Below are 26,245 nucleotides of genomic sequence, written 5' to 3'. Positions count from 1 at the left end.
CACCATAGTTGATGGAGCCCCCGCCCTTCCTGATTTCATTTGCTGCAATCCACGGGAGATAGCTTCCCTTTTTCCATTTTCCAGTTGAGCCGCAGAGAAGTGGAATTTGGTAAATTTGCACATCCCTTGTGGAAAGTGCCTGGCATCGCGCTGGTTGCATCGTTAAGCTGTCAATGGAAACGATACTTTTATGGTCATGACGAGAAACTGAGCGCGTCCTCCTCTTGTCAAGCCGAGTTCTTTGGACGCGGGTGGTCCCGCCCTCCCTGCGACGCCCCCGACCCGACCCCAGGCGCCCGCGCCTCCGGGTGTCCTCAGGGCTCCTGGGGTGGGGCGAGGCCGGGAGGGGCGGGGCCGGTGGGGTGGGGGAGGACCTGGCGGGGCGAGGCCGGGAGGACAGGGGCGGGGCCGCGACGGCGCAGCCCCATCAGCGCCGCCGACCGCTGCGGGGCGTGGCCCCGGGGCTCCGGGCAGCCTACAAGAGGCGGTGCGCAGGGTCCTCGGACCCACTTCATCTCTCGGCGGCAGCGGTGTCCTGTGTCCCGCGACCTGCCCGCCGCGCCCGCTGTACCTGTGCTGCCGCTGCCGCCGCTCCACTCAGAAGACGCCGGCGAGGAGGTGACTGGAGCCCTGCGGAGGGAGGTAAGTGTGACTTAAATTGTGCTCCTCTCTGCGCTGTACGATCCGCTCCCGCAGTCTCCGAGGAGCTGAAATAGCCAGAGCAGATGCCGTCTCTTAGGGCTTACTGTGTGCAGGCACTTAGCTGAGCGCGCCACCTGCATCTCAGAACCATGATCGGCAGCATGCCCGTCCACAGATGGAGAAACTGAGGCTCAGAGAGGGCAAGGTGCCTGAGACCTCACGTGCTGGAAGCTGGGGAGCCAGGACTCAAAGGCTGTCTGACCGCAGAATCGTGCTCCCTGAGGCTGTGTACTCCTCTCTCACCTGTGCAGTTCGCTAGAATCTGTTGCGTTCCCGTGTACACAGTGGGCGTCAATAAATAGAAAGCTGATGGTGTGTATGTGGCAGGACTTCGAATGTGTCCTGCCCACGTGTGGAGGGCCGGGGTGATCCTAACGGCGTGTGCGTTCTGCCCGGCAGGTTGACAGGGCCACGCCCCTTTATGATTTTGTTTGGAGCAGACCTTCCAGGTAGTCTTCCTGAGAGTCAGAGAGGTGAAGTGTCCAGGCAGAGCGGAGGCTGGGGCCCAGTTCTGTCTACCTCCAAAGCTCCATGTGGCTGTGGGTGCGTCCAGGCGTGGGGCATATCAGAGTTCCTACAGGTTTGGGAAGAGTTCCTGGGTCTCTTCAACCAGAGTGGATATCTGCATAAACTTCTTGTGGGGGGACAGCTGGGAGCTGAGGGCTCAGCTCTGGGGTCTAGGAGATCTGCAGCCCCAGGTGGAAGAGCCAGGGCGAGCCCCTCGTGCAGTGCAGACCCAGCACCTCCCTTGAAAGGGCTGGGCTGGTGGACAAGCCAGGAAGGGCTTAGCTGATGCCTGCTCATCGAAGTCCGATTTGAATGGGGTGTGTTTTAGCCAGAGGTGAGTTACTCCTCTGGTCAAGAGAAACAGCTGGGAGTCTGGCAGGTGCCCAGCTCAACTTCCAACCAAGAGTGGGCTTGTGAGTTTCTACCTTGAACCTTTGGTCTCCTTGCCCGGGCAGAATAGGGTGAGCCTGCCTTCCCCAGTGGGGTCAGGACACCAAGGGTCTAGAGCCTGACAGATGAGAGACCATGTGAAGGACAAGGTGAAGGCCGTGCCCCCTTCTCCAGATAGACCCAGAGGGGAACTCTCAGGGCTCTTTGTCTTGTGCACCTGATTTTCTGTTTCTGCCCCTGATCTGGCTGTTTGCATGGGGGGCAAGGAGCAGAAGGTATGGGAGCTGTGTTGCTGGTGTGCTGGCTCTGAGGGCCCTTGCCGTCCTCTTTACCTGCAACACACCTTTACCTGCAGCACAAGGCCTCTGGGTTTTCATTACAGATGAGGCAACCGAGGCTCAAAGAGGTGAAGTGCTTGCCCGAGGTCCCCTAGCTTGTGTGTGATGTTGTCCCCCCAGGTCTCTCTGTCTACTTACCCTACACACTTAGCGGCTGGGTCCTGCCTCCTTTAAGGCACTTCTCTGCCCAACTGCTGACTCTACGTCTGAACCTGACCTTCAACAAGGAACCGTTTCATTTGAGAAATTTTCACACGTGAAACAGCAGCAGAGTTGAGCCCCAGCCTCGTCCCTGATGACGCAGCCGGGGAGGAGAAGGAAGAGAGTGATTTTGATTTTTACAGTCTCTTAAAAAACGGGAGTAGGAACAGTAATGATAGCATCTGTCATCCTACCAGCAGCTGACATTTATCTGGCACTTACTGTGGCCCAGATGTGCCTGGGGTTTTACATGGATGACCTATCCTGCTGACTCCTTTATGAGCTGGACTGTCCTCCTTTTTACAAGGAGGCAGTCGAGGCTCAGAGTGACTAAGGTATGTACCCCATGTGACACGGCCAGAGCAGGGAAGAGCTGCCATCCTGGCTGGACCCCACCCGAGATCCTGGAAGAAGATGCCGGTCCAGTGGCTGGCCACAGGACTGTCAACGCAGAGCATGCTGCTGCGCAAGGCTTCTGCCATGTGGGCTCTGAATCCCTGGCCCCGGTTAAGGGTGGGCGTGGAGAGGGGCTTGGGATCCACTCTGCTGACAGGTACCTGTATCAACGTGCAGAGGGCCCCGCTGGGGAGCCCAGAGCAATGCCAGCTGCTCCCACAGTCCCGCGTCTGGAAAGGAGAGCTGGCTTGATGGGGAGGGGCTGGAGCTCAGCAGGAGAGCATGAGCTTCTGAAAGCCCCCAAACTGCATCCCTCCCTCAGAGACCTCACGTTGGCTCTCTGGGGTTTGTGGTAGGTTGCATTTGAAAACTGGCTTTTAAAGGCAGGACCCCCAAATGCCGACCTCTCTGGCCTTGTGGGAGCTGGAACATTTCTTTTCTCTGTCACCAGAGTAATTTACTGCGTATGGGAGGTGCCTCTGTGTCTGCTTGCTCCCAACCTAGGAAGCTTTTTTTCCCCCCCTTTTTTTGCAGACTCACTGGTTTTTGATCAGTCCCAGATGTGCAAACCCAGCATCACTCAAAGGGGCTCATGGCTTGTCAAGAAAGGAAAATATAACACAGACGTCATTTCATTTCATGTTCAGTTCACTGAGCTGAATAGCTTCTCAGACCTTCATGGGATAGGGCATCTGGAGCCCCTCATAAAATCCCAAAGGGAGCACACTCTGTTCTGGAACAGGGAGGGTCAGGCAGACCTGGGTGGTGGTTGGTAGGGCCAGCCATGCTCTTTTTTCTTTCTTTCTTTTTTTCCTTGAAAAAAAAAAGGTTTTATTGTGGTAAAATACTCATCAACATAAGGTTTACATTTTAAAGTGCACAGTTTGGTGGCATCTAGTACATGAACGATGTTCTGCAACCATCACCGCTGTCTAATTCCAGAATGTTTTCGTCATCCCAAAAGGAGACCCCATAACCATTATTAGCAATCACTCCCCACTCTGTGCTCCCCGGCCCCTGGCAACCGCTCATCTGCTTTCTGTCTCTCCGGGTTTGCTTATTCTGGGCATTTCATGTAAATGGAATCCCACAGTCCGTGGCTTTTTGTGTCTGGCTTCTCTCACTGAGCATAACGTTGCCAAGTTCATTCATGATGTAGCCTGTGTCAGCGCTGCATCCCTTTTTATGGCTGAGTACTATTCCAGTGTATGGATAGACCATCTTTCATTTATCCCTTCTTCCACTGATGGAAGTTTGGGCCATGTCCACCTTTTGGCTCCTGTGCATAATGCTGCTACTCACATCTGTGTACACAGTTTTGTTTGTACACCTGTTTTCCGTTGTTTTGGGTCTACCCCTAGGAGTAGAATAGCTGGGTCACATGGTATTAAGGAACACGTGTCCCATTTTCTTGACTTCCCTCTGGAAGAAACATCAACTGAGATCATCTCATTCAGAAATGAGAATCTGGCACCTGGGTGTTTGGGGGGCGGTGTTCACAGCTCCCCTGCCTCCGCACCAGGAGAGCAACTGACAGAGATTCCTGTCGGAGATGTTGCCCTGGGGGAGCTCAGCTTTCTACCCCAGGCTGTGCAGTTGTGGGTACTCACCGACAGACACCCCCTCTTCAAGGCTGTAGGGATAGACAGTTTCTCATGATCCAGCCCGAGGGAGATATATCTTCTCTGATTGTCTCAAATGCTGTGTCAGCTTAGACAGAAACCACAGATTTAGGGGAAATAGAAAAGTCCTAATGAGGATTATGCAACTTTTGGGCCATCATTTTTAAAAAATATAAATTATGAAATCCCACATTTTCAGTACAAGTTTCTGGATCGCATCCCACAGTGAGTACAGAATGGTGAAATCCCAGAAGGGAAAAGAATCCAGCTTCCATTTTGTTTGCAGTCAGGTGGTCCCAGAATGGACCCCGCCCTGAGGTTCTTTTGTATTGAAAACATCCTGGATCTCTCTAGAACTGGGAACTGGCACTCAGCTGGCAACTGCTGAGGCTGACTTGGTGAGATCCTAGAAGTCCTTTTAGAGCAAAGAGGCAGCGTTCTCTGGCAGGGAAAGGTGACTTGGGGGGGGTGTTGGGGGGTACACCAAGGGGAAGGACCAGGTATGTGCAAAGGCCTGGAGGAGGGGAGGGGCCTGGCACCCTGAGAATGACCAGAAGCTCAGGGTGTCTGGGGTCTAAGGGTCACTCAGGGCGGAGGAGCCTGCCCTGTGGTGGGGTCAGCTGTACTGAGCTTGGATTTTCTGCTCTGGGCTGCGGGGCACAGGAGAGTCACGGGGTGGCCTTTGTACCTGAGAACAGATCACTGTGGGATGAGCAGTATCCCCCAAAGTGTGGGGAGCCCATCCTGCTGGTCCCCGAGGTGACTGAGCGTGTCTAGTGACCCAGCAGCAAAGACCTCCCACCGGGCGCTGTTCTCTCCTCTGTGTCACAGCAAGGCGACCGTATCAGGGGGTGCCTTCTGCCCTGAATGCCTCCCCACCCTGACCTCGCTACAACAGAGAGCGCCCTCTACAGTGAAGCCCCTGGCCCCAACTCTCTTCCGTTTTCCTCGTGTTCTGTTTTACTCCAGCCTCAGGTTCTCTGCACCTGCTGATGAGAGAAGGTTCCCTTTTTAAAGTAAATTTCTTTGAACCCCCAAAGCAAGCCAACTTCAATAAAATACGAAGTATGAACTAGAACAGGGAGATGGTAGGAAGGTGGGCAAAGCTTGGGGAAGGGGGTGTGCCAAGGGCTGGAGTTCGGGAAACACTGGTCTAAGGTGCGGCGTGAGAAGATTTGAGAGGCTGTTACCACCTAGAGCAGCGGTTCTCAAAGTGGGGTCCCCGGACCAGCAGCGGCTCCCGGGAGCTCGTCCGAATGCCGATTCCCAGGCCCTGCCCCAGGCCTCCTAAAGCGATGGGGGTGGGGCCGGCAATCTGCGCTTTCACTCGGCTGCCAGCACTTTCTGGTGCGGGCTCCAGGGTGGGACCCATTGCCCTGGAAAGCCCAGAAGACTTGCCCTGGGCCCGGGCCCCAGAATGAGGTGGGCGGGGCTGGCTGATGGGGGCGGAAGGTTCTGTTTACAGGGCCTGGTGTGACCAGAAACAGGTCACGTGGCAAGAATGGAGCCAGTGGCTTGGGAGCTAGAATGACCTCTTCTGTCCAGAGCCGAGGCCCCTGAGAACAGGCTCTTGACGTGTGCCTAGGACTTTCTTCTGGAAGAGCGCTCGGCTTGTTGGCACCCGTTGCTCTGGGGCCCTAGCAAGCGTCCTAAGGATTCCCGCCTTTTCCTTCAGCCTGTATTTAGAGCCCCGTGTGCCCAGGAGCTTGTGAAGTCTGTCTGTTGTAACCCCCGGGCGGCCCCTGTGAAAGAATGGGTTGTTTCCTTCCCAGCATTTAAAATACATCTGTGTGTACGCACGTGTCCACTGCACTTCTCCATCCCACCCCCAAACCGGCTTCCAACACAGCCAGTCTGTTCTCATGGGGGAAGCACAGGCTGCTGTAAAAACACTGTTTATTCCCGGGAACCTTCAAGGCCGGGCTTCCCAGGGACTGAGATATTTTCAGCTTTGGCATCGCTGGACAAAGTGCCCTTCAGACTGGGGATGAACTGGGCCCTGTCTGGGAGAGTCGGTGTCTGGCCCAAGTGGGAGGCTCTGGCAGCACGGAGCTTTATCTGGGCTCCAGCACCTTCAAGTTCACTTTGAAGGGCTGTAGGAGACCAGGCCCCGGACTTGTCTCACTGCTGAGCCTCCTGGGGAGAGCCCTGGAGGATTTTCTCTTGCATAATCTGTTCTCCAGCTTCTCTGGAGAAGCCGTTCTTCCAACAGAAGCCAGAACTTCTTTAAATTTCTCTTAAACTTTTTATTAAAGTTCAACATGCTAGAGAAGAATGCACATGCATTCGTGCGTTGGGGGATGAATTTTCTCCAAGTGCACAAGCCCATGCTATGGCCCCAGAGCTACAGAGCCTGACCGTCCCCCAGGAACCCTCCCATAGCCCCACCTCCGAGAGTAACCATTTCCGGACTTCTGATGGCATAGGTTGGTTTTGCCTGGTTTTGAACTTTACATAAATGAACCATGCATGTTTCATCACTGGAGTCTGGCTTCTTTGGTTCAGTGTTATGTCTGTGAGCTTCGTCTGCAATACTACATCTGCCAGGTTCTCAAAGCATAAATCAGACCCTGTCACCATCGGCTTCATCTGCCCTACACCCGACACGCACGCACGCGCGCGCGCGCGCGCACACACACACACACACCCCTCTTTGCAATTATGCTGTAAAATTATTATTGTTTTTATTTTATGGCCATGCCGCATGGCATGCGGGATCATAGTTCCCCAGCCAGGGATCATATCTGCACCCCCTGCAGTGGAAGCGCAGAGTCTTAACCACTGGACCGCCAGGGAAGTTCCCCCTCTTTGCATTTAGAATAAAATCCTTGTCGTGGCCCTCAAGGCCCCCGGCTCCTTGGCTCTGCTTGCCTCTGTGACCCCATTTCTCCCCGGCCACACTGGCTTTGCACCCCTCCTTGGTCAGGCCAAGATGGTGACCATCTCAGAGCCTTCGTCCTTGCGGTTCCTACTGCCTGGAGTTCACCCCAGCCAGGGTGGTCCCTGCCTCTCCCTCTGCCCAGCCTCACCATCCCATGTCCCAGGGCTGTCTTCCTCCAGCCTCTGTATGTCTATTTGCTGCGATGTTCCCTCCCTCCCGCCCCCCCCCCCCCCCCCCCCCCCCCCCCCCGCCATTCCTGGGGACAGAGTCTCGTTCACTGGCCTATCCCAAGGCCTCCGTGGCTACCTGAGGGTTTGCCCTGGGGATATTCATCTGTGAAGCAGTGTGAAGATTCCAGAGCCTGCTGCTACAGAATTCTTGAGCTTGGTTCAAGGCTGTGACTCATCCTTGCAGGTACCACCCAATACCAATGAATCATGCATTTCAGGTGGGAGGCTGGTCCAGATGCTGTCAGCCTCATAGCCTGGAGCAGAGATGATCTGGGATGCCCGAATTCACCCAGGAGGAGGAGGGAAAGAAAACAGTCATTAAACACCGGTAAATCCTGGGGCTCTGCTGCTGAGCTCTTTAGAACCACTATCTCCATACTCTGCAAATCCTCCCCCAGTCCTGGGAGAAATTCAGGGCTTCGTTTTGCCCATGAGGAGTTGGAGACTCCACGAGGTTGAGGGACCCTCTGGGCAGCACCCAGCTCAATGCTGTGGAGTCAGGATTCGAACCCGAACCGGGGTTGACCCAGTGTCCACGCTTATCACTGCTGCCTCCTGGGAGTCCTTGCTTTCTTGTCCTTTGGAGGTGGAGGTTTCCTGCCATTTATGTAAAGCTTTGCTGGGAGCATTGTTTCCAAGGAAGCATCCACACATCTGCAAGAAGGGAGAAAGGGGCCCCAGGAGTTATGTACTGGGTATTTTAAGAACATAATAATTTATTATCCAGTCACTTTAAAGTGGCTTCTCTTATATATTATCTTGGCTTGCACTGAACAAACCTGGTTTTTAGTTCTTTTTTTTTTTTTGCATAGAGTAGATTAAGTAAATGTTTGTTAAGCGAGTGTTCTCTTTTTGTTCAGAATTGTGTATATTCTCAGCATAGTATTTAAAAAACTGAATGGGTTTTGTATATTGTATTTGTTCAGTTAAGCATCCCGAGATACTGCCCTGTGTATCCCATAAGGACGTATCTCTGGCTGAGGGGACAGGAGGAAAGAAAGTGCCTGCAGCGGGGTTGGGGGGGGCGGCATTTTTGTTAAGCCTAGTGTCAATCTTTGTGGGGTTGAGGGCAGTGCAGTTGGCAAGGGAAGGGAAGGCCTGTTTCCTCCATTGTCCTGCCCTAATTCTGTTGAGAAGGGTTTAAGGAAAACTGGCTCCAATGGAGGAGGGAGATCCCCACCCCTGGGGTGTCTGGGATCTGCCTGAGACAGGCTGGGGTGTCCCGCCCCCCTCCTCCCAGCCACCACTTCATTCCTGGAATTTCTGGGTGGTTTGTGGGTCTGACTCTGCTCTGCCCTTGGCCTCACTCACGTTTTGAGTTCTCCTTTGTGCTTCTGAAGAAGAGCGGAGGCTGGGGCACCCCGGGCTTGGGGGTTAGCCTCGGGGTCTCTCTCTGAGTCCGGCTGACGTCGGGGCACAGGTCAGAACTGTCCTGACGTTTTGGAGAGCAGGATGGGTAGGCGGTCAGAGTGTGGCAGGCTCCTCGGCATCGTCCGCAGGCACTCTGTGTGACCGTGAGCAAGCTGCTTGTCTGTGTTGAGCCTCAGTTTCCTCATCTGTAAAATAGGGATCATAATTCAGTGACCCCATCAGTCTGTGCAGAGGATGAAATACGAGATTCTGGGAGTAGAGAACCCAGAACCATGTCTGCCGCTTCGCCCTCACTCGTCACGTGTTGGCTGGGTTACTGGGGATAAGTGTTTGCTGGGCAGTTAATACGCGCTGAGGATTCAAGTTGAATAAGACCCAGTCGGCCAGTGCTGTGCTGGAACTGGCCGACTGGGTCATGCTGGCTTGTACCGGCTTGTCCCGGCTTGTGAGAGCCCATGGTTAAGTATTCAGAAAAGTTGTGGTTAAGTTTCCAAAAAGTTCAACCCAACCATCATTTTTTAAAAATTGTATCGTTGATGTACAATGTACAATCATTGTATCATTGATGTACAATGTGGTGTAAGTTTCAGGTGTACAGCACGGTGATTCAGTTATATACACATATATACGTATATACACCCGTATTTTTAGATACCTTTTTTTTCCCTTATAGGTTATTACAAAACATTGAGTGTAACTCCCCGTGAACACCACCAACATTAAATGTTATATAAACTGATAGTGAAATAAGTCTTATTTAAAACAAAGATAATAAATACTCAAAAGTTAGCGCATCCTACTTTTTTTTTTTTTTTTTTGCGGTATGCGGGCCTCTCACTGCTGTGGCCTCTCCCGTTGCGGAGCACAGGCTCCGGACGCGCAGGCCCAGCGGCCATGGCTCACGGGCCCAGCCGCTCCGCGGCATGTGGGATCCTCCCGGACCGGGGCACGAACCCGTGTCCCCTGCATCGGCAGGCGGACTCCCAACCACTTCGCCACCAGGGAAGCCCAGAGGTGGAGCTTTGAAATAATGTGATGAAGAGAGAATAGCCTTTTCACCGTGTTCCCTGTTATTAATTCCAGCCTTCCCCAAATCCCTCCAGACAACGCATCTGTGGAGCATTTAGCATCACCATCACTATTGTCATAGCCAGTGGACTATTAGCCACAGACCACGTAGCGAACCCTGTAATATTGTAACACTCGTGTTCCTCATCTCCAGCATTCCTCGTACCACGGCTCGTCCCTTGACCCCAGCCTGCCCCCTCCCCTGCAGGCTGATCCATCCCTGCTCAGCAGTGAAGACTCAGCCGAAGGGTCGTTGCTTTCTGGAAGCCTCCTGGAGGTGAATCACACCTGCAGACCTGTCAGCCTTGTTCACCCACAGAGGCGCCAGCGGTGTTCAGTAAATATTTACGTAGTGAATGTATAGACCTCCTCGTCCCAACGAGGTCAGACACTGGCGGTTCAACGGTGAGCGAGGCGGACAGATCTGGGGCCATGATTACGCAACGACCCTGCAGTTGAGTCTTAACCCACGAGCCGGATTTCATTCATCAGCGGGCCCCGGGCGGGGGAGGGGCAGGCTGGGGTCATGGGATGAGCCGCGAGAACAGCATGTGCAAAAGCAGAGAGCTTGGCACGGTCTTGGGGCTGACGGCTGGCAGGCTCCGTCCTAAGAGTCATCTTTCTGGCAGGCTTTCTTCAACATAGGCGAAGGCAGCCCAGGCGGGATGACATGGAACTCCAACCACGTTCTCTTTCTTTCTCTCATTCCTGAGAGTTGAATTTGGTGGCAGCATTCCCCAGGAGCTAGCCCTCGAGGAGACCCCTGGCTAGATGGGGGACATGCGGGGCTGTGGATGCCCTAAATGTCCCCAGAGCCTTGGCCAGGGTAGAGGGGTGATGGCAGAGCTGACGTCGCAGCAGCCACGTGCTCAGAGTTCCCCACACTTCCAGAAAGCTGGATTTCAAGCCTTGGTTCCACCTCAAACCAGACCCACAACCTCACAGCTACCACGTAACGTCTCCCGGGCTCAATTTTGTTTTCCAGAAAATGGGGTAGAAAACAGCCAGAGTCCAACTGCATCTGAAAGCTGAGGCCGTGCTGCAGGAATCTGACCCCAGGTTGGGTCTGGCCGTTGACCGTGGGGCTTGAAAGCTTTCTTGGTCCCCGCCCCGCCCCCTGGTATGTGCTTATGGGACCCTGGCGCCGTTATCTTGTTTGTGGTCTCCCAGGCTGGGTTTTGCAAATGGGGCCAAGGAGATGATGTCTCCCAGACAGCGTCTCTGTGAATTGTACGGCCGTCCACGTGGGTGTTTGGGGCTTTTGGCAGGAGGCCAGGGACAGAGCGTGGAGAAGAGCTTCTCGAGAAATGAAGCTTGCATTTGGCCACCCTAGGAGAAAGCGGGGACAAAAGTGCGGAGTTGGAGAGTGTGGGCCTCCGTCTCCAGGAACCGAATGGAGCTCGGGTCGACCCCCTGAAGTGTGAGCGCCTCGGGAACGTGAGGAGGGCTGGAGGGTGCCCGGCAGAGAGGGTCCGTCAGTGCGGGCGTCATATTTTAGTCAAGGGTGCGTCAGCAGATAGAGACTGGGTGGGTGCCAAGCTCCATGACGGGGAGTATCTTGGTGAAATGTCACCGTGATGTAAAGGTTTCATTCCCCTGGGGGCGACAAATGGATGCCTTCTCTACAGAGTCACTGTCTGACCTGGGGTGGGGCACAGTGCCTGTCTCCACTGAGCCCCACTATCCACGCAGGAAGCAGAGAAAGGCAGGGAGGGTCGCAGTGAGTGCTGGGTTGTTTGTGGGCGGCCCTCCCCTGTGTGGGTAGTGACGGGAAATCTCCAAGGAAGCCCACCCCTCGGGAAGGCACGGTGGCATTGAGGAAGGGGCTTGGAGGTCACACGGAGCTGCGTTCCAGCCCCAGGTTTTCTGCTTGCAGGTGTGTGACCCTGGGCAGGTTCCTGACACTCCAGGGGCCTCAGTCTCCTCACCTGTAAAATGGGAGCAATAGACCCCAAACCTCTGAATCATCGAGAGGGTGAAGTGAGAAATGCAGCAACGGGCTTGTGGTGGGTCTCCCTCCGTGTAAGCCCCACTGGCCTCCCTGGTGGGGGCCTGTGCGTGTCATTGGAAAGCCCCAGGTGGTGATGGGCAGTGTGTGTGTCTCATTGCGAAAACTTCTTTTAAAAATTTATTTTATTGAAGTATAGTTGGTTTATAATGTGTTAATTTCTGCTGTACAGCAAAGTGACTCAGTTATACAAATATATATTCTTTTTCGTATTCTTTTCCATTATGGTTTATCCCAGGATATTGAATGTAGTTCCCTGTGCTCTACAGTAGGACCTCGTTGTTTATCCATTCTCTGTATAATAGTTTGCATCTGCTAACCCCAGACTCCCACTCCACCCACCCCCTCATCCCCTCTACCCCTTGGCAACCACTAGTCTATTCTCTACGTCTGTGAGTCTGTTTCTTTTAAATTGTAGATGGAAAGGGGGCTGAAGTACTTTCTCCCTAAGCTCTTACCGAGCCGTTTCGGCAGTGGAAGCTGAATGCCAAGGGGCTGAAGGCCAAGGCGGGCTGGCGTGGCCCCAGCGAAGTCGCCTCGGCTGGTGGGCTTGTGCTGTGACACAGCGCCGATGGCCACTGCCCAGGCTCCAGCCATGATCCCACCCTTGGCCTCCCCATTTGCCTCTCTGTCCCTCCCTTACCCGCTTCCATACAGCTGCCAGTGGGATACTTAGAACACAGTTCTCTTCACTTATTATCTGATGCTTGTATTAGTTTGCTAGGGCTGCCAGGATAAAGTACCACAGACTGAGTGGTTTAAACAACACAAATTCATTTTCTCACACTCCTGGCGTCTGGAAGTCCAAGATCAAGGTGTCGGTGGGGCTGGTTTCTTTTAGGCCTTGCTCCTTGGCGTGTAGACGGCGGTCTCCTTGCTGTATCTCACACTCTCGTCCCTCCGTGTGTGTCTGTGTCCTAATCCCTTCTTCTTATAAGGACACCAGTCATACCGGAGCAGGGCTCACCCATATGACCTCGTTTTAACTTAACCACCTCTTGAAAGACCCTCTCTCCAATACAGTCACAGTCTGAAGTGCTGGGGGTTAGGACTTCGACATAGGAATTTGCAGGCCACACAACTCAGTCCAGGATTCTGTTTTTTTTCCCCTGTGTGCCAGCCCAGTGCTGTGCTCTGGAATGTAGATGTGAGATGCCAACCCTGTTACTGTTACAATTCTGCTTAAATCTTCAGTGTTCTCTTGTGGCCCAAACTTAGCAGAAGCCATCAAGGTACAGGCGTTGCCCCCTCCCCAGCGTGGACCCCACCAACCCTCCCTGAACTGCAGCCAGGCCAGACCATTTTCAGACCCAAAAGTGCCACCCAGCACCATGTCCCGAATGGCCCAACCCAAGACAAGTTGGTGTGGTCCAGGCTAGCGACTGTCTCAAGTTGGAGAAGCCACTTGGAGAAACGCCTCTTTTCACTTGCGTTTCTCCCCATGGGAAGGTTTGACTAAACCCCATGGTTGGGAATTCCCTGGTGGTCCAGTGGTTAGGACTCTGTGCTTTGAGTGCTGAAGGCCCAGGTTCAATCACTGGTTGGGGAACTCAGATCCCGCAAACCACGCGGTGTGGCCATAAACAAACAAATAAACAAACAAACAAACCCCATGGTTCTCCCAACTCTGAAGCTCCAGCCGAGGCTTTATCTCTTGTCTCCGGAACCTTGGAGGGAAGGACTCGTCTGCGGCCCATGGACCAAGCAAGGCCCTTGAATGTTCAGAGTGAAGGCGGCTGACCAAGTCTTCTGGAGTAAGGTCACCCTTGTTCAGGAGAACATGCCGGGAGAATGCACTTGGAACCAGCAGTGGTTTCACTGTCCTTTCATGCTTTGGCATTTTGCTTTGTTTTATTCATTAATATTTTAAAAAATTTAAAGTAGACAAGTCCAAAGGCTAGTATGCACTCACCTCCGAGGTCCGGCCCCAGAGGACACCCTCGTCTGGTGACTACATCACATTCCTGCCAACTCAGCCTGCCCACTCAGTGTGAACGGAGCTTACACTTTGCCATATTTGCTGGAGAATTTTTTTTTTTGGATAAATTTATTTATTTATTTATTTATTTATTTTTGGCCGCGTTGGGTCTTTTGCTGTGCGCAGGCTTTCTCTAGTTGCGGGGAGCGGGGCTACTCTTCGTTGCGGTGCGTGGGCTTCTCATTGTGGTGGCTTGTCTTGTTGCAGAGCACGGGCTCTAGGCGCATGGGCTTCGGTCGTTGTGGCACGCAGGCTCAGTCGTTGTGGCTCGCGGGCTCTAGAGCACAGGCTCCGTAGTTGTGGCGCACGGGCTTAGTTGCTCCACGGCATGTGGGATCTTCCTGGACCAGGGTTCAAACCCCTGCATTGACAGGTGGATTCTTAACCACTGCGCCACCGGGGAAGCCCCGAGATTTTTAATAGAAACAATATGTTAGACATAAAGGTGAGTTCCCTCATATTCTCCTTCCTGGTTCAGTTTCCCTCACCCTGGCATCATCTACCACCACGAACTTGGTCTGTTCAGTCCTGCTTTTACCGTACAAACACATGCAGGCGCACGCGCACACACACACCATATACATATGTGTACATACATGTATAATACATGCGTGTATAATACACACATATACACAGATGTATGTACACATACACATACCTATAAACTATACAGGGTATGGTTTATATGCCTTAAAACGCACACAAATAGTACCCTTAGCGTAGTATTCTACAACTTGCTTTTTTAGCCCAACGTCAGATTTGAGCTTTGTTTATGCCAGCACTCACAGAGCTCCGGGTCATCGTTTTTACCTGCTGTATAATATTCCACCCACACTGACTCACAATTCATTTACCCATCCCCCTACTGAGAGTCATTTGAGCTGTGCCCGTTGGTGATTTAAACCAAGCCCAGTTTAGCTGAGTCATGTAAGCAATTCCTATTTCATGCCTTTTGGGGTGCCCTGCCCCTCGGGATGCTGAAGAGTAAAGCAAATCGGGTGTTGCCGTGACGCCCGAGTGGACACTCCGTGATGTCGATCCTGCTCCTTCTTCGTCCTAAATCTTAACCCAGCGTCAGTGCGTTTTGGCATCCTTTTCAGCCTGGCCTCTGCAGCTGGGAAATGCTCGTATATGGTGGTGTGACTAAGCAGGGAGACGTCAGGGACCCTGAGAGCATCTGCGTTTCTGGCTTGATCCCTGCAGGGCGAACGAGCACTCAGAAGTCTCCCACCGTCACCCAGGTCCCTGAGGCTCTGCCCCAGAGGGAACTCCTCGGGAGGGAGGCCACATCTCACCCACTCCAAGGAGTCAGGCCTCCCCCTAGATGGCGGTTATATTTATCTGAAGCGTAAGCTCGGTCAGGACCCTGGAGAGTTTCCAGGGCTGGAGATGGGAACTGCCGCGTTCCCACAGCTCCTCCACTGCAGCTGTGCCTCCTGGGATGCCCCGGACGCGCCCTTGAGGATGTCCTCCTCCAGCTGCCAGCTTGCAGCCCCAGACCACGCGCCCAGTGAAAACCCAGCTGTTGCCGGTATAGGAGAAGACCAGAGGGGCCACCCGGGGTTCCGGGTGGGTCAGCGTCCAGGCTTGGCTGTCTCTCCCCCCCTGGAACCCCTCCCTCCAGCTCCCAAAGCTGTCTTGTCAGGCCTGTCCCTCTGGGTAGGGGCTGTGGGTTTCCTCACCTGTCGCCCAACTGGGAGCTCCCTGAGGCCAGGACAGTGCCCTTTTCATCTTCGTGTCCCAGTGCCCAGCACAAAATAGGTGTCTAATAAAGGTCATTGGGTGACTGACTGCCTCTCCTTGGGAGTAAAGCAGAGGCAAGAGGGTGAACGAACACACTCATTCAAGCCCTGCCTTGTCTTCTTGGACCAGACAATAAGCCAGGAGGGAGACCATGCTTTGTGACCTTTAGTGTGACCCCATGGACCCAAGGTAGCACGATGGAAAATCCTGGACCCTCAGAGACACCACACCTGGGTTCGAGTCTTACCAGTAGAGCGGCCTTGGGATCAGCACTCAAGCCTCAGCCTCCTCACCTGTAAAATGGGAGTGATAACAGGCCGACCTCCTGGGTTGTCGAGAGGACTGGAAATGACATAATGAGGTGACTGGCCCACACAGATGCTCAGGAAGGGTTCTGGGAAGGAACACAAGGCACAGCGGAAATTCACCTAATAAATTAACTTCGGACCGTGGAATTTTAAAATTCCTAAGTGTATTCCAAGGCTAAGGCAGCTTTTCCTAAGACGCTAATAACTAAGAAAGGTTAGTGAGCGGTGTTATTTGGGAAAAGGGCCTGTAGCCCAAAGGCAAGGAGGGATCATCAAGGTCCTTGCTGGGTCATAAAGTGAGGGGTTCACCGCAGTCGGCACCGGGGGTCTCTGAGAGGGGTGAATCCCAACCAATGTGACCGTGAGGCCGTGCGCCACAGCCCCCAGCCCGGCACGTGTCAGGGTTAGGGTTCCAGAAATGCTCCTTGGGAAGTGCAGCTCCAAGATGGGCCTTGCAGGACCGGGAGTCCCAGCCACCATCTTCTGTCCCCTAGGCCCTAGTGATGCAGTTGTTGGGCACTAATAACCCATATGAACCACTAACTCAGCAGCCAACAGGGCGACACCCGGCAGTGCCTGTAACGGGCTCATTGTCAGACAGAAGCTGCCTGCGGGAGGCTGCACGCCAGGCTGTTTAGGGGGTTTGCCAGGCAGGGATGGGATGAGAGTGGGTACACAGATACCCCTTGGAGGTCCTCTCTCTTTCCACTGTCACTTTCTCCAAGGAGCAAATCGGCAGAGTGCACGGCTGGGTCCCTGGCTGGGTCCTGGGAGATTGTGTCGTAGGGTGTGACGGTTACACGGGTGGTGCCCGGTGGAAGGGCCGTGATAGGTGGGGCCTCATGCGGTGATGGGTCTGGGGATGCCTCACCGTCGCTTTGGGAACTGAGTCTTACTTCACAGGGACCAGGAAGTTTGCCACTCACGTTGGTTCACGGCACGTCCTTTCGTGATGTGAAATGACTTTAGCAATCTCTTTTGGGGGCAGGAGGTGGAACTTAATTCAGGCCGTAGACCCACCGCAGTCCTCAATGAGTCTAAATGCTGACTCAGAGTGAGAATAGAAGGCGCCATGAGAAGTTGAGTCCAGGAGAGACCGAGCCAGGATGTCCCATGTGTCATCAGGCAGCTTGCCTTGCTGGAGACCCTTGGCTTGAATCCCAGCTCCACCACTTCCTGCCTGCGGGACCTTGGTGGTTTAGCTTCTGTGGCCTCAGTCTCCACATCTGCAAAGTGGGGAGAATGACATCCGATCCGGTCAGTGCCATCGTGGGTTTGACACTGACTGACTTCTCCCGCCGCCCTCTGCTTCTTTTCAGAGCACACGAGCACCTCAGGAGCCCAGGCCACCCTGTCATCCCAGCCCTTGCTGCCAGTGTGGAGCCATGAGCTGTGTCCTGAACGGCATTGTGCCCTTGGGGCTGGTGCTGCTGGTCTGTGGAACCCAAGGCTTTTTCCTGCCCAATGTCACACACCTAGAGAAGCTGCTCAGCAAATACCAGCAGGACAGACCCCACTCCCGGGTCCGGAGGGCCATCCCCAGGGCGGACAAGGAGGAGATCCTCATGCTTCACAACAAGCTGCGGGGCCAGGTGTCACCACCGGCCTCCAACATGGAGTACCTGGTGAGCGCTGGGACACAACAGGGGCTGGCCCCATCAGTGGGGGGAGGGGTGGGGGATGGCAGGCTTGGGGACTCCTGGTGAGAGAGGGCCCCCTGCCTCTGTTCTGGATGCCCTACTCGATCAGCACAGGCTGCACCTCTCTGTAGCTCAGCCCGAGCTCCCCGGCCCTCCTGGAGGGGGAGGGGGAGGGGGAGGGTCAAGAGCCGGGCTTTGGTGAGTCCGACCCCAGCTCTGCTACGTCTTCACTGTGTGACCTTGACGTCTCCTTAGCCAATCTGAGCCTCAGCGTCTCCTTTGGAAATCCCACCTCATGTGGCCCCCCCATGACCATCTAACGGCATATGTGTTGACTGCCTGGCACAGATGCTCAGCCCTGGGGCTGTGCTGTTACCGCTGTCCTTGTGTCACCCTTAGCTTCACCCCACCGTTTAGCTGCGCCTTCCATCTGAGTAGCGAGGGGTGGCCGAGTCCATGAGTGATGGGGTGTCTGCTGGGGAGGAGGAGTAGAGAAGGGACAGTGGCGGGTCCCCCGTGCGTCTGGACAAGCCCCCCATTTCGGAGCAGAAGGAGCAGCTGGCTCCCCAGTGCACGTCCCCAGCTCTGCCCTCACTCATGTGTCTCCGTGTCCCATCCCCCCAGCCCTGTGAAACGGGCGCCGTGGTATCCCCCCACTTTATAGACTGGGAAACTGAGGCCCGAGGTCACACAGCTGTAGAGGCGGAGGCGAATGCTGACCTGGGTCTGGCTGAGTCCAGGACCCGTGCTCGTGTCCCCTCTCCACGCTCAGTTTAACCTTCCCCCCTACCCCGACCCCACCAGCCTTTTCCATCCTCTCTTGATTATCGGGGCAGCCTCAGCCCTGGAGTGGGGGCGGGGGCCGTTTCACCTCCCATCTTGCCCTCTTCCGGCCCATTCTGCTTCATGGTATCTCAGGATTGGAGCTGGGATCTGGCTCCTTCGGTCTCAACAGCCCCCCTGTGGGGGAAGTAGAGCCTTTAGGGGTGTTGTTGAGGCCGCCTCTGAGCAGGGGGCCTCGGGGTGGGGCCGGCAGTCCGAGGCTTAGCACCATCCCCTCCCTCCCGGCATCCTCCGCCCAGTGCTGCCTGGCCAGTCTCCACCCAGACAAGTGGCACTGGTTTGAGAAAGTGTCTCAGAGTCATGGCTTCCTGCTCGGCCCTGCTTGCTGGGGCTTCGAGCCACAGTCCTTTGAAACAGGCTCAGCACCGAGAGGTGGATTTTAACATTCCAGAAGTTAAGATACCCCATTTTGAGGTTTTATGAGTGGACAGGCTCTGGAGCCAGCCTGCCTGGGGTTAGGTAGCTGCCACGTGCTAGCTGTGTGACTTCGGCAGATTACTTAGCCTCTCTGTGTTTATAATTTCTCACCAAGCACAGTGAGGGACGACAAAAATACCTTTCTCACAGAGTTGTTTGGAGGAGTCAATAAGATAATGCATGATACTAAATAAATGTGAATTATACTGTTGCTATTATTTTAGTAACCATTATTTTAGTGGAATGGGACCAGCGCTTGGTGGCAACATGCAGAGCAGGAAGATCCCCCTTGGAAGCTGGGTGACCTTAGTCAAGTTACTTAACCTCTCTTAACCTCAGAGGTGTTTGTTTGTTTGTTTGTTTATTTTATCTGCAACAATGGAGAGAGAAAACATACCTCCAGGGCTTGTTGGGGGAATTAAATAAGAAAATGGTGCTAATGTTCCCTGCAGCGGGCAGGTGTTCAGATGATGACTGCCCTGGTGGGTGCTTGAGAAAGTTAACTTCTTTAATATCCAGGTACCGTTGACGGAGAGCTACTTTGCTTCTCATCTGGGGGCTCCATGCCTCCTCTCGTTCAACCTTCCCCCAAATCCTATTCCAGGTACCATTTGCCCATTTAGATAGGGAAACAGAGGCACAGAGAGGTGAAACCATTTGCTTGAAGTCACACAGCCAGCAAGAGGCAGAGCCTGGCACCACCCCCAGGTTCACCTGACAAGAACGAGACCTAACAAGAGCCCCTCACTGCCCCCCACTCTGAAGGTGGGAGGTGCGAGCTCTTCTCAACAGGCCTGTCTCCCACTGACGGAGTGTGGCCCCCGGGGGTTGTTGACCCCCTGTTTCAGGCTGTGCTTGGGCACTGGAGAAAGATCCGAGGCAGAAGTGGTACAGGGTTTGGTGGGCGCTGAAGGTGGGGCATGTCGGCGAGAAACCCAGAATGTCCCCTGCAGCTGAAATGGGCTGTGACCCTGGGCCCCCCGAGGCAACTGCCCTGGGGCAGGACTTGCCCCTGGGTGTTGAGGAGTCGCAGTTATCTTGGCCAGAAGGAGACAGCGAGACAGGAGGAGGAGAGGGCAGTGGGCAGCTTCCATTCAGGGGTCCTACAGTTGGTTCAACCAGTCTCCTGTTCCTGTTCCTGGATGGTCCCGGGGCTCTGCCTGGATAGGCTTTCAGTGAGCAACTACTGTGTGCCAGGGCTGGGGCTTCCCAGAGCGAGGGACAGCCCCTGGCTGCCCATGAGCTGGAGCATCTTACCCAGGACTCTGGGAGGGGGGCGGGACAGCCGCTGGCTCGCAGCTGGGAGGGCCGCTTGGCATCTGTTCCTCTGCAGAAGAGAAGTGACCCTACTTGCCTTGTTCACTGTGTTCTTTCTTGAGGAGTTATGTGTGCTCCCTGGGCCGGCTGGGAGGTAAGAGGGCTGCAGATTCTTTGGCCCAGACCCCTGACTCAGGGAGGGCTGTGCCGGAGGGGAGCAGGACTGGGCGAGTTGAAGGCATTTCTTGCTACCTAAAAAAAATATATATATATACATATATATAATGGTAAAATATACGTAATATAAAACTTACCATTTCAGCCATTTTTAAATGCACTATTCAGTGGCATTAACTACATTCACACCACTGTGCAACCATCACCGCCATCACCGTCATTCATCTCCAGGATTTATTCATCCTCCCATTTCACAGATGAGGAGACTGAGGCTGAGAGAAGGGACTTGCCAGTGTCCCCAACAAGTTAGGGGCCGAGCAGGTGCTCTGAGGATCGGGGCTCCTCTAGGTTCTTTGCTGACCGGCCGCTTCCCACCTCCCGATCAAGGAACCCATCGGAGACATGCACGAAGTCCCTGTGTCTAGTGTCGCGGAAGCCGAAGCCCAGCCTCGGGGTCTCCCAGGGCCTGAGCTGGGGGCGTCTCTGCAGTTTGGGTTCTTACACCCACCCCTGACCCTGACCTCCTGGTGCCCATTTCTCGTCCCCCTGCAGACCTGGGATGAAGAGCTGGAGAAGTCGGCGGTGGCCTGGGCCCAGGAGTGCATCTGGGAGCATGGGCCCCACAGCCTGCTGGTGTCCATCGGGCAGAACTTGGCCGTGCACTGGGGCAGGTAAGAGCCGCTGTGACCCCCTACTTGTGAACAGGGGTCTCACTCACGCCGCCAAGCCTTCAAGGCCTTGACAGTGTCTATTAAATGTCGCCCACGGACCTTCCCCCAGGTCAACCGGGCCACATTCCCGAGCATCGAAGCCAGCTGGCAGCCCCTCCTGGGCTGGGGGCTGTGGTTGCCTTAGAGGAAATGGACAAAATGTCTTCTGACCGGTTAAGACTCACTGACCATGTGCTGTGCACACGAGTCCTCCGAATGGGGGCCCGGGGGCCCAGGGTCTGCTTTCGTTGTGCCGCACTTATTGAAAAGTTGGCCTGGACTGGAAACAGCCCCTCAAAGTACAGGTCAGGGTTTGCTTGCCTACAGCCGCCCATTTACTCTATTTCCAGCTCTTTAAGCGTGGAGTGTACTGGGGCCACGAGCAGCTGCATTTTCCTTTAGCCAGTGCCCTTCCGGGAAGGACCCGGGCAGGTGTCACCATGGGTCCAGGGGTGTGACTTCGTGGAACCACAGCAACCCAGCATTCTCCTCTGCTTTTATGAAGTCAGTCTTGCGACAGCATTAAGAGAAAATGTCTAAAGGGAACCAAACCCATCGAGTCACTGCCCCGGTTCAGCAATTTGCATGTTCCTGGGCTTCTGGGCTGCATCTGGCTCTGGGCCGGCATGTTTTCACGTAGTTGTAATCGTGGCCAGGACAGCGGTTAATTCTTTTTTTTTTTTTTTTTCCTTCTCATACGACATCAAACAATTTTCTGTTACATAGTTGTCAAGGTTATCGCCTCGTCAAGGCTGCCTGTGGGCCACGAAGTTGACAGACTGGAATTTAGCCATTCTATTTTTTTTAAAATTTATTTATTTATTTGTTTTTTGGGTTTTTTTGGCTGTGTTGGGTCCTCATTGCTGCACGTGGACTTTCTCTAGTTGAGGCAAGTGGGGGCTACTCTTCGTTGCCGTGCGCGGGCTTCTCATTGCAGTGGCTTCTCTTGCTGTGGAGCGCGGGCTCTAGAGCGCAGGCTCAGTAGTTGTGGCGCACGGGCTTAGTTGCTCCGCGGCAAGTGAGATCTTCCCGGGCCAGGGATCGAACCCGTGTCCCCTGCATTGGCAGGAGGGTTCTTAACCACTGCGCCACCAGGGAAGCCCAAGCCATTGCATTCTTGTAGCTAGGTTTTTTTTTTTCTTTTCCCCCTTGGCTCATTTGAATGATTTCAGTAGGAAACCTCTGAGGGGTAGGACTGATGAGTCCCAGGACACAGAGACTGTCCCTCTTCTGGATGAATATTGCCAACTCACTTTACAAAAGAGACCCTCTTCTGAAGACCCCTCTGCAGCCAACTGTTCTCTTTCCAAAACCACCCCAGCCTGGCTGTGAGGTTCCAGGGAAATAGACACACTGGTGACGGGTTCCCTGTGGCCCCAGAGCTCTGTTGCTGCGTGTGTCTCTTGCCCCGAGCTGGCCCCAGGAAGGGAGGCTGCTTCTCCAGCCGCGGCACTGACCGCCACCATTCCCTGGGTCCTGACAGTAATTGTTACAAGACTTCTAACCACCCGGGTCCCCACGGTGCCCTCAGAAGTCACCAGTCCCCACCACATCTGTTCTCTTTATTGAAACCGCTTTGTTTACGCTTGCTGGTGACAGCGACTGGGGGTTCCAGTCTGGTTTATTTTCTTTCCCGGTGCCAACCTGGCAGACAGGGCTGAAGCGAGGGGGTGGTGGCCACTAGCAGTGGCTGGGGGCGTACTCCTCAGGGTTGGGGATGAGGGAGGGCTCAGGTGATAAAATCCCAAAGGGGAGCTTGGTACAAGGGTTTGCCCAGCTGACTGCAGGGCTCTGCACACCTGTGGGTTCCTGTGTCTTGAATGAGTTTTCTTCCTTGAGTCTGAGTCCTCGGGTCCCCAGGCAGCCAAGGAACGAAGCTGGTCATGACGTTACAGAAACGTGAGGCTTTAGGCTGCTCTTTGGCTGTGTGTGTGTGTGTGTGTGTGTGTGTGAGAGAGAGAGAGAGAGAGAGAGAGAGAGAGACAGACAGACAGGGACCTGTCTACCCTGTCCGCCATAGCCAGCTGTCTCCCAACATCCTGATCCTCCCCTGCCACAGTTCAGTTATCTGGGCAGGATCTGTTCAGTTATCTACTGACTGTTTTTCTCTACATTGACTTTAAATGGACTTGCACCTTCAGTTTTTTGGTTTTTTTTTTTGCGGTACGCGGGCCTCTCACTGTTGTGGCCTCTCCCATTGCGGAGCACAGGCTCCGGACGTGCAGGCTCAGCGGCCATGGCTCACAGGCCCAGCCGCTCCGTGGCATGTGGGATCTTCCCGGACCGGGGCACGAACCCATGTCCCCTGCATTGGCAGGCGGACTCTCAACCACTGCGCCACCAGGGAAGCCCACACCTTCAGTTTTGTCTTAAGCAGTAATACCTGTGAAATATGGGATTTGTCTTAAGCGGTAATAGCTGTGAAATATGGGATTCCCCAAACGTACGTGAAAGTTAATACATAATTATTAACATAAAAAAGAACTCACCGGGAGCCAGGTTAAAGTTTCCCACACACACTGGTGGCTTGTAGGTCACCCAGGGACACTCCTGGAGCCCAGAGGAGGCCAATTTGGGTTTTAAGCACTTTTAACAGATGCTGGGTGGGATATGGGGCTGTTGGCCCAAAGAAGCGCCCCCTCCAGCTGCCCCATGGGTGGCAGTGCTGCCAGTGGGGGTCTCTGTCGTTGGATGCTTGGTGGCTGGCACGTAACAAGCTGATCTGCCCCTGCAGGTATCGCTCTCCTGGCTTCCACGTGCAGTCCTGGTATGACGAGGTGAAGGACTACACCTACCCCTACCCTCACGAGTGCAACCCCTGGTGTCCGGAGAGGTGCTCTGGGGCCATGTGCACCCACTACACACAGGTAAGGCTGAAGATCAGGTGTGACCTCAGCCTGGCACCCCCAAACACTGTCACTCACCTGGCCCTGTGGGACTTGCCCAGTCAGAAAACCTCTGCTCTATCATTGCCTTAATTTTTTCCTTTAATTCAGCACCACTCAAAGTATAGCTGGTGGGCCAGGCTGTTTGTGGCCAGTTCACAAATATGGAAACTGAGAGTAAGCACTAGAAACTTCTATGGCAGCTTTACATTGCTGGGGAATTTTCCTTGTGTGTTTTTTTATTCTTTTTTTTGTTTCTTTGCTTTTGTTTTAAAGAAATGTGTGGATCTTTAATGGGTTAGGGGAAGAATCTGGTCCTTCACCTCTTCACCACACACCCCTTTAGTGCCAGCACCTTATGGATCCAGACCAGATTATGTCACCCTGGTCATTTGTCCCTTGAGCTCAGATGTATGGATGTCATCTTTTCAGATAGTTTGGGCCACAACCACCAAGATTGGCTGTGCTGTGAACACCTGCCAGAGGATGAATGTCTGGGGAGATGTTTGGGAGAATGCGGTCTACCTCGTCTGCAATTACTCTCCAAAGTAAGAACAAGTGACATGGTTTTATGGGTTGGGGTGTGTTTGCCTGCTATGGAAGACCCAACTAAAACTGGCTTCAGTGGTAAAATCTCTTTATTATTTCACCTAACAAGGCATCTAGAGGTTGGTGCATCTAGGTTAGCTTAATAGCTCAGCATGTCAATGAGAACTTTCTGTCTTCTTGCTGTATTGTCCTCTCCTCGTGGTCCCAAGATGGCTGTAGAGCCCCAGGCATCACATCTTCCCAACAGAAGGGAAGAGGAGGGTAGAAAAGGCCTGTCTCCTTAGGCTTTTCTCACCCCTGGCCCACTTTCTCCTTATGTCATTGGCCAGAACTAGACCACTCATGGACAAGGGGGAACAAGACTGCCCCAGTTGGCTTTGACCAATGAAATTGCCCCAGTTGGCTTTGCCAGTCATCCCCTGGGGCTACTTGAATAAGTCAGAAACAGGAGTAGTTGGCTGGGCAGCCAGTGGGGTCTGTCATAGAGATTCTTTTTCTCTGAAAATATGCAGCAGATAGCACTCTAAAAAATTGGTATTCATGCTAGTCCTAGTTTTTGCATCTTTATATTTCCCCTTCCAGAAGGGACCTCATCACACCTTTAGGTCATAGTCCCTCTTCCTCTTGACAGCATCCCGATGTCATCAACGTATCACTTATCCCTTTACTCATTCACCTCCGTTGCTCATCAGACAAGTATGTGCTGATTCTCAGAGACCGGCTCACCCAGTTTACAGCCTACGGTTTGCACACTGGCCACTGGGCTGGCCGCCATCCTAGCACTGGGCCCTGCACGCAGTGTGCCCTTGAGGCATGTTTTCTCCATCACTGCATGAAACAGGAATGACCTCATTTACTGGGTTGGATCAGGAGTGGCCGTGAGGAGGTAGCATGAAGAGGGAATCGCTGAGGTTGGGAGGAAAATAGAAACTCTCTGTAAACCATCTGGCATGCCTGTGGTAATGGTGTCTCAAGCAGCCCACAGGGATGAGGGCAGGGGGGTTACGTCATCCATGGGAGGGTCCTGAGCCCCATGGAAGAGAAGTAAGGTGGTCCCCATGGTGGAACTCCTTGCAGAGGGGCAGGTGGGGAGCGAGGAATCATTTGATTTAAGTCTTTATATTAAAAAATACACTAGAAGATCCAACCAGAAATACCATTCTTCCCTTATTTAGTCTTTACCGCTTTCTTGAAAAAATAATGACTTGTGTACAGTAAAGTACACTAATCCTAAGAGCACAGCTGGATAAATTTTCACACATATAGACGTGTATTAGTCAGCTCAGGATGCTGTAACACAATACCGCAGATCGGGTGTCTTGAGCAATGCACATTTATTTCTCACAGCTCTGGAGGCTGGAAGTCCAGGTCAGGGTCCAGCAGGGTCAGTTTCTAGTGAGGAGTCTCTTTCTGGCTCACGGATGGCCATGTTCTCCCTGTGTCTCCACATGGTGTTTCCTCAGTGTGTGCTGGGGGTTGGGGGGGAGGGAGAGGGAGGGGGAATTGAGCTCTCTGTCTCCTCTTATAAGGACACTAATCCTATCAGAGTCCCACCCTTGTGACCCTTTAACCTTAATCACCTCCTCCGAGGCCCCATCTCCAAATGCAGCCACGTTAGGGGGTTAGGGTTTCATCATACGAATTGCGGGGGTGGGCACACACGTTCAGTCCATGCGTATGTATATGCTTTATGTATACCTGTGTAACGAGCACCCAGGTCAAGGGAGGGAGTATTTCCAGGGCCCCAGGCTGGAAGCGGGGGGCTCCCTCATGCCCCCCAGAGTGGCTGACATTCTGACACCCCTCCCCATCGGTCAGTCTGTCTGGTTCGGACCCTCCTGTGAATGGACAGATATGCCCTCTTGTGCCTGCCGTCTGCCTCTCAACACCGTGTCTGGGAGATTCGTCCGTGGTGTTGTGTGTTCGGTGGGCAGTTTTTTTCAGATGTCTTTGTGGTTTTCTGTGATGTCCACAGCCTCTTTCTTCAAGAATCCGAGCCCCCGGCCGTGCAGGGGGCAGTGGCT

The 26,245-nt window shown here is 53.8% G+C and overlaps 1 protein-coding gene across 1 annotated transcript in view; it reads left to right on the top strand.

Moving 5' to 3' along the window:
* The first annotated feature begins 527 nt into the window (after positions 1-527).
* The window catches only part of CRISPLD2 (cysteine rich secretory protein LCCL domain containing 2), a 66,429-nt gene continuing 40,711 nt past the window's right edge, over positions 528-26,245 (top strand). Inside the window, exons 1-5 of the mRNA XM_082607685.1 lie at positions 528-642; positions 17,063-17,368; positions 20,630-20,748; positions 23,522-23,654; positions 24,105-24,220. Coding sequence (XP_082463811.1) covers positions 17,129-17,368; positions 20,630-20,748; positions 23,522-23,654; positions 24,105-24,220 — 608 coding nt within the window. The 5' untranslated portion in view covers positions 528-642; positions 17,063-17,128. The remainder of the gene's footprint in view (positions 643-17,062; positions 17,369-20,629; positions 20,749-23,521; positions 23,655-24,104; positions 24,221-26,245) is intronic.

Source organism: Mesoplodon mirus (assembly GCF_964341445.2).
Source record: "Mesoplodon mirus genome assembly, chromosome: 19".
NCBI lineage: Eukaryota > Metazoa > Chordata > Mammalia > Artiodactyla > Ziphiidae > Mesoplodon > Mesoplodon mirus.
The sequence above is the reverse complement of the archived record's forward strand: the minus strand, read 5'-3'. Positions and strand labels throughout refer to the sequence as shown.